Genomic DNA, 8,344 nt, shown 5'->3' with positions numbered 1-8,344 from the left:
CGGCTGCAACAGTCCAAGCAGGTGCAGGCCTCCACCCCCACCGCATAGGCGGTGAAGGGACGCAGGCCGTGAAGAGTCTGCTGGGTGGTCGCGCCTTCCGACAGCTGGGAGGAGAGAAGGGAGGGTCACAGCCAGGCCAGCGCCTCCGGCCCGCTTCCTACAGAGCCCTGCAGCTGGGCACCCGGCCCCACATCCCCTGAAAGGGGTCACGGTGCCATCGCAGTGCAGGGACAGATTTGGATACTGCAGCCCCAGGCACGACGCCTCCTGTCCCTACTGCCCTGGGAGGTACGAGGATGTGGCACGCAGCATCAATCAAACGCCGATCACGTTTTATGAGCTGCAGAATGACACCTTTTCTCAAAACATAACCTGTCTTCGCTGTATATTTCTAGTCTCCAATTTGCATGTTGTGCGGTGGTAACTGGCATGCAGTTTCCAGCTGAATAATCTGTGTTAGAGTCAGGGAGAGATGGCCAGAGATGGCCAAGATCTTGCAAGTTCACCTCTTCCTCTCAGAGTGTCAGTTTTTACAAAACGTCTCAGTCTTCCCTCAATCACTTTGTTTTGGTTTGGTTTGGTTTGGTCTTTTGAGACAGGGGCTTACAGTGGAGCCCAAGCTGGCTTCGAACTCACAGCGATCCTCCTGCCCCAGCCTCCCAAGTGCTGGGATTACAGTCATGTGCCACCGCCCCTGGCTTCTCGGTTATCTTTGTAGGATGATAAACTTTTCAGTTTATTTGGAACAAACCTTTGACTTCATTGTGGTTTAATTTAGTAATCTTTGGAAAGGAAGAGTTTAGAAACTGGAAATTAATTTAAACACTGACATAATATATGATTAGGAAAAGTTTTCAAAATGCATACAATGCACTCCAAATATAAATTATTTTAGTTTATTAGTATCATCATCTTATAAGCATGGATAATCAAGGGTTGATTGTATTTACATCATCTATATTTATTGAATACAAAGCCCTGCGGAAAATATGCTAATATTCCCCTTACCATTCACCGGAGCCTTCTCCATATGACTTATCTTTTGAAATTGTGTGTCAGTACCTGGCTCGCGGTCTCAGAGGATTTCTCCGCACTTGCCCAACTGTTCTCAAAACTAGCCTGGATCATTTATAACACAAAACCGGGAACTACACAATCTCTCTATTAGGTTTGCGAGAACACAGCATTATCACCTCCACTTATTCATGAGCCGGGAGATCACCTGGGGACTTCCTCCCACCACCCAGCCCCTCCTCTTTAGTCCCAGGGATGCCTGTGACCCTTTGCACCCCCTCCAGTGAGTGCCCAGGCTGAAGCCCAGCAGGAGCTGAGCCCCCTGGACATCCGCCCCACGGCTCCCAGTGTGCCTGGAAAGTGCTAAGGAACTGCGAGGCCAAGGACAAGCAGGTCTGCTGTCTCATGCAAAAGGGCAGGCTTCCTGGAATGCACCAAAGGAAAGTTTCCATTATGTGATTATAGATTTGTTTATGTCCAAAAGGGACCCTCAAGGGGGTGTGTGGGGGGGGTGCAGCTCAGTCTTGCCCAGCATGTGTGAGGCACTGGGTTCAGTCCCCAGTACCACAAGAGAAAGAAAGGGGAGGAGGTAACTTCTCAGCTACTCAGGAGGCTGAGGCAGGAGGATCTCGAGTTGGAAGGCAACCAGGATGAGTTAGTAAGACTGTCTCAAAATTAAAAATAAAAAAGGCTAGGGTGTGTTTCAGCCCTAGACGGTTTGCCTAACATGTGTGGATCCCCAGATTCAGTCTCTACCACCACAAAATAAAAAGTTGACTTATTTATTATGTTTCCCGAGGGCTCACCCTTTGCTCTGTGAAGGACCTTGGTACCGTTCAGGTCACCAGAGGATAGGTGCGGAGGGACAGGACAAGAGCTCCACCCAGAGTCTACCTCCCGCGACCTGCTCACCACAGTCAGGGCGCCACTGGTGCTGGAGAACAGCCGGTACAGACTGATGTTCCCATTGGGCTTCTCGGGGGCGCTGATGTTGAGCACCGCATGGGTGGCGGACACCGTGTGCACGGTGGGGGCCCTGAGGCCTTCCGGGGGTGCAGGCCCAGTTTTGCACCTCGTCCAGCTGCTGGGGGCTTTTCCTGCAGAATTCACTGCCCAAACCTGGGGAAGAAATCAGTAAGAACAGTCAGGAACAAGATGCGTCAGCTGGACACAGAGCAGCAACCAGAAGCCACTGGGCCACCGTGTAAGGTAAACTGTAAAGGACCCTGCGGCACAGCGGGCTGGTTCGGACGTCGGAATCTGCTGCAGGAGGGTTTGAGCCTAGGGGGAGACCCGGGATGTGGGGTGAGCTTTCCCAGCTCCCACAGGCTGGCCGGCCGCAGACTCTGGGAATCCTTCCACACCGTCCCCACGAAATCTGCATGAAAATTAAATTTCTTTTCATCAAGGAGAGACTAAACATATGGAAAGCTGTATAATCTTATTTATCAAGAACCATTTGTATAATTAAACACGAGTCTCCTAAAAGGTTGCTGAGGTCGCGGTTTGCATGGCCGAGTAATTTGTAGACTGTCAGGTGTAATAGACAGAGCGCACGGATGTGTGAGAGGAGAGGGTTAAATTAGGCCCAATAATAGCAGACTGCACAGCGATCAATCAGAATGATAGATCTAAGTGGCAATGTGAGGAGACTGTGTTGTGAGTAGGAGTATTCCGTGGGACGCTTTCACTGTCTCAGGCACAGTTTTCCTCACGGGTGTCTTCTCCTCTAGGTATTGAAAAAAACTTGTCCTGAGATTTTATTTATTTATTTTTGGTACTGGGGACTGAACTCGGGCCCTTGCGCTTGCGAGGCAGGCGGCAGAACCCCCGCGCCAAATCCCTGGCCCTATCCCGAGCTTTTAAAGACAAGTTTGGGGAAAACTTGTTGGATTTCCCAGGACACACGTCGTGGCTACGCAATGCTTGAAGGGTGCGCAGAAGGTGTGACGTGTAGGTCATCCAGGGAAAGTTGGCTGAGAACCCTTCAGAGGGGCGTTCAGGGTGTTTGGTTTGCTTTTCAGTGGATGGTATCTTCAAAAGAAAAAACAGATTTTTTGTGGCTAGGCCAACTCCTATTAGAGTCATCATGTCTTTTTCAGAGAAGCCCCTTGTAAAAGCAAAGTTCTAGGGTTGAATTACAGTGAATTACAAACATATATCCCCATTCTGAGAGCACTGCTAGGAATAGAAAATTCCACTATCTTGTTCCAGCTGCCCCTGAGATTATAAAAGTAGAATTCAGCTTCCCAGAGCTCTTTAAATTTAAACAAAACAAAACAAACCTATGCTTTCACTCTGCAGGTCATCCCTATGCATACATAAGACACTCAGGTTCACAGAAACTAAGTGAGTTGTCCAGGGATGAATACCTGCGGTTGTGCAGTACGTGAGGTCTCTGGATAACCCTGCTCACTTACCTTGGGTGCAGAGGGAAGGGAGGAGCAGGAAACTGAGTTAGCTATGGGAGACAGGGCTGTTGGGAAGCCAGTTCTAGGCCTACACACAGATGAAGTTGCTTTGGTCCCTGTGAAATGGCCAGGACCAGGCCTACAGAGGAAGTGGGCGTAGAGAAGGTTATTGATGAAATCAGATTTCAGGACTGGTGAGGACGGTTCCAGGCTCCTCTGGCTGCTCCAGACAATCTCTTTGCTTGCAAATGTCTTTCCAGGGGAGGGATGGGAAGCCCTTTCACTGCACAGTGAGGGACAAGATTCGAGGGACAAGAGTCTTGGAAAGGCAATGCACAAGAAAATGCCAATATTGCTATCAAATTCCTCACCAAGAGTAGGGCTTTGGTTGGTGATTCAGAGAATGTAGAATTTCAACTGGGGTCACAATGGGTGGGGAAGAAAATGAGGAGGAAAGTGTAACTAGGTCTAATCTTCAAGTTGCCAGTGTTTACTAAGCACCAACAGGAGACAGCAGAGGCCCAGGCACAGCATAGTTCTGGCTGAACATTGTGAGCTTTAACTTTTCTTCTCCGTTCATTACATCTCCGATGTAGAGTTATAAATAGAATGAAGGGTTTTTAATGCTGGGGCTGGAGACATTCTTAAACCTCCCGCTTTTCTTTGTTGGATGAGTTTTTACTGGTAGAGTGCTGTTTTCAAAATGTGATTTGGTCCAGTGTATTTTAAAACACATGGGTGTTCTAGTGTTTTGCTGCAGTTCTTGTATTCTCTCCTAAAAATGAGACAATCCAAGACTCCCATCACTGACCGGGAGTGTACATGCAACCTAGTGTCTTTTGTCTTTGACAGGAGACCTTGATGACACATTGCTCCTTTTCCTAAGCTTTCTTTTTAGTACTCAATCAATTTGAGATCAAAATAGCATTCATATAAATCAACCTGCTTATGCAAAGCAGGATCATCCTATTTACATGAGCTACTGTGAAAATGAAAACGCTGACAACGAAGAGAAAGCTGGCTGGGGTAATGAAGCTTCGTGGGTCGCACAGAATTTGCGCTGCGAGCAGTGTCTCTGCTACTCCCACATACCAGCAGACAAGAGAAAAGAATCCTTTTAAAAACAAAAAGTCTACTACCTAAAATTCACTGTGAATTCTTGTCTGTGCCCAGCCACGCAAGAGATAAAGGAACTGAGATGCAGTTTAGGGTTCAGAAATAAAAATACATATGATGCCTGTGATTTCTGCTAAGAAACAATGCACCAAGATTTGGAGACATCTGCACAGACTGGAGATAGAAGAAGCAGTGATCTTGCATGATGGGTTTTTGAGCAATGTGTCTTGACTGCACTCTTAAGGCAATGCTTGCTGGACATCAAACCCAGACCTCATCCATGCTAGGAAAGCACAGCGCCGAGGTACATGCCCCAGCCCCCGATCTCCCAGGGGTTAATAAACAAATGCAGAAATCAGGAAATGAAACACCTCATGGGCAGACACAGAGCTCCAGCGTCTCCGTCTCTGTCTTCCTCCTCTGTCTCCAGGGGCTCAGAGGGCCACCCCGGAAGGCCTTGCAAACTGACTTCTTGAAACTGAAGGGCAGGAGCAGGCCTTGGAGGGAGGAGCTTTCCAATTCTGACCTCTCTTTTGCCTGCTCTCCTCAGTCTCCCTGAAGCTCAGCCATAGAAACCAGAATTCTGCTCTTCCTTCCCCTCAAAGGTCATAAACCCTTGAAAAGTCTCTTGCTCCCTTCTCTTTCATGGCAGAGGCCCCTTCTCCACACTGGGAGGAAGGACGGCCACACGGAAGGCCAGGGGCAGTCTGGACAGACAGGGTTGTGGGGTCCCTGTCCAGTCAGTTACCGCAGTCAATCTAGTCACATGTCCATGTCGCGGTCCACTCTTCACCAAACCCAGGCATAAGAGCTTTTCCTCCACCTTTGAGTCTGTATTTCTGAAGGTTCCCATGTCGCACAAAACTCTGATTAAATACATTTTTTATAGTTTTTCTCTTGTTAACCTTTTTGTTACAGAAGTATGGGCTGTGACCCTTGAGATGGGTGAGGAAAGGTTTTCTACCTTTCCGCAGTCCATTCATCTACCCATCTACTCATTCATCCGTCCATCCTCTGTCCACTCATCCACCCACCTATCCACCCATCCATCCATCTATCCTATCCATTCATCCATCCACCCACCCATCCATCCATCTATCTAATTTTTACCAACCTGAGAAATCAAGCCATCCAGTGTGTTTCCTCAAATGCTCTCACATGGCCATTGGGCCCCTAACCATAGACAACTGGCTGCTTACAGAAAGGGCCATTATTGAGAAAATTAAGTAGGAATATGCATTCCTGGCCAAAGGAAAGCAAACAAACAAAACAAGTATCCAGTTCCTTTTTTGATTCAGAATCTCTTCATATCCACAGTTTTTGCACTGAAATGAATATTTACTCTTTGGTAATACATTAAAGATGGTGAAAGTTTCCACTGATTTATCATTTGGGTGTGCTGAACCCTCAACAGGTGTCCAGGAATGTGTCAGGCTCAGGTGTGTCCAGATAACAGCGTGTGAAACAGAGAGCAAGTTAGGAAGAGGTTGAACAGCTGTTGTCTTCTTTAAATTTTTTTTGTAGTGATGAAAAGTGTTATATTTTAAGACATAAGAAAACATTCAAATTGTCTACTCTTCATAAATATAAAATAACTAAAATTTCTTAAACACAAGCTCTGTAATTGATCAGCAAAATAGAAGAACAGTACATCAGTTTTCATTTGTTTTCAATGTAATCCACATTTTTAATCTAACTGGTGACCAGTCCCATCTTTATGCCTGTTGTCCATTAAAAAATGAAACTGTTCTTTTAATTGCTCTCCTCCTTTCCCACAAAGGAATATTGTTTTACCTTAAATAATTTTAATCACATAAAGTGTCAACATCTGCCACTGAGCTTCCATAATCAGATCGCTGTGAAAACAATGAATTGAATCATTTGTCTTGCCCTGAGAATCGCCTCTTAGAAATCCTTGAGGAGTCTTCATCAAAATAAGCTCCTTGGCCCCAATCATCAAAATCGTCTGATGCATTGGTGTCAGAATTGCTGTCAGCATCTTGGAATCTGCCCTCGAAAACTTTTCCCAGTGATTCTTGGGCCCAGTATTGTTGGAGAAACACCCGGGTTGCTCTTTCTCTGTGGAAACCGAGGTTCTATTGATTTCTATCTCTACTCATGTGCCCTCTACTTAGTGTCATCCTGCGCACCGCTGTGGCTCTGCCTTCAGCCATTCAATCGACACGAATGCACCCGAGTGTGTTACGCTGCACTCATCGTAAAATTCACCTTGCAGTTCCAAACAGAACAGGAAATCACTAACTTTGCAGAGTCCCCTCTCGCCTTTGTTTTCTCTTCTTGAGGCCCTGATACTTTTGGAACTTACTGCGTCTAGTTTTTCCTTGCGACCCAGATGAACATTACTTCAAATGCCCCAAATTCCTCTCACCCCAACACTTCTCCTCCTAGTTTTGTCGTAGGAGGAGAGTAAGACTTTGTGAAGAGAACATCCTAACAGCCCTTGATGAGAAAGGGAAGGGCCCACAGCTCTGCAGAGCTGTCCTGGCAGAGTGGGGTCCCGTGGCTGCTTCTGCTGGTGTGAAGTTCTTCATCACCTGCTGTCTAGGTGGCTCACAGCTTTGTGAAACCACTTCTCCTTTGGGGCGGAGATTGTTCAAGTAGAGCGTGAGTCAAAAGGAGAACTGTGAATGCAAATCCGGGGGGGCGGTCCTTGCTATGTCTTTTTGTCATGCCAGATGAAAAACCCATAAAATATGTTACGATCCTTTTACAAGTCTTAACACGGAGAGAGCAGACTTAGAGATATTTTCTGTAGGGTCAGAACCCAGCTGATATTTATTTGGTCTTGTATTTGCTCTCATTTTCCATATAAAAATGGAATACAGGAGTAACCAGATACATATCCCCCAAAACCCTCTAATCTATCAACCCCTAATATAAATGATGGAAACTGCTTTGGTCCTCAGAAAAATTTGAGGCATTGCTCTTTTTCAAGGCTGCTCAGTATAAGAGTTGCATTAAAATAACTGCTATGTATCAAAGGATTAAGAAATGGTAGGATTTTTGACCTCCCTGCAATTTCTGTAACGTGGAATATAGATAATTTTTTTGTTAGAGATAATTTTTAATAAAAATACTTAAACAATATCGAGGACAAATTCATAGCAAGATGAATTAAGAGTACAACCTACTTGATTATAAAAATGGGAGAATGAGTATACTTTCTTAATAATTCACATCAGAAATAAACAACTCTCCAACATGAACAGCCATGCCAGTAATTAAGCAAATAGGTTGCATGTTAACAGGCAAATGATTAAATTATTTGTTTCCTAGGGGCATGTAATGAAATTGTTATCACATTCCCATGAGGGAGACAAATACGTATCCAAAAGGTCTTTGCAATAGCTGTATTGGCTGAGGCCAACAGCTAATTCAATAGATTTGATCAAAATCACCACTTCTTTTGCTGCTCGTGATTTATGGCTCTGGCTGTACGAAGGCATCACTCACGGCAGATTGCTCTCCAGTGCTCATAAATTATGCCTCATAAATAAAAAGATACAATCAGGAAATCATATCAATTCATCTACAACCTTGGAGTCTATTTTCCCATGGTATTCACGCTAATGCCTTTTTAAAGGGTTGCTTGCTGTGGGTTTTGAATATGTTTGAATAGCAATACGCCAACACGGGCTTTGCTGGAACTGTGGTTAGGAAGCCTCATGGCCAAAAAGAGAGCACCATAAATCTGAAGTTACGTGATTACAAGATTATCGTTAAGTCACGAGCAGCTCTTCCGGCTCTGACCATGAAAGGATAACTTGCTGAAAATCTCTGTG

General features: G+C 45.6%; 1 protein-coding gene across 1 annotated transcript in view; it reads right to left on the bottom strand.

Annotated features, from left to right (window-relative positions):
- Window positions 1–8,344, bottom strand: part of Ush2a (usherin) — a 678,059-nt gene that overhangs the window by 37,102 nt on the left and 632,613 nt on the right. Inside the window, exons 63-64 of the mRNA XM_033762039.1 lie at window positions 1,927–2,133; window positions 1–104 (exon numbers count right to left, since the gene is read on the bottom strand). Of these exons, the coding sequence (XP_033617930.1) occupies window positions 1–104; window positions 1,927–2,133 (311 nt within the window). The remainder of the gene's footprint in view (window positions 105–1,926; window positions 2,134–8,344) is intronic.

This window comes from Fukomys damarensis, unplaced genomic scaffold (genome assembly GCF_012274545.1).
Source record: "Fukomys damarensis isolate Sample0158 unplaced genomic scaffold, DMR_v1.0_HiC HiC_scaffold_11, whole genome shotgun sequence".
NCBI lineage: Eukaryota > Metazoa > Chordata > Mammalia > Rodentia > Bathyergidae > Fukomys > Fukomys damarensis.
The sequence above is the reverse complement of the archived record's forward strand: the minus strand, read 5'-3'. Positions and strand labels throughout refer to the sequence as shown.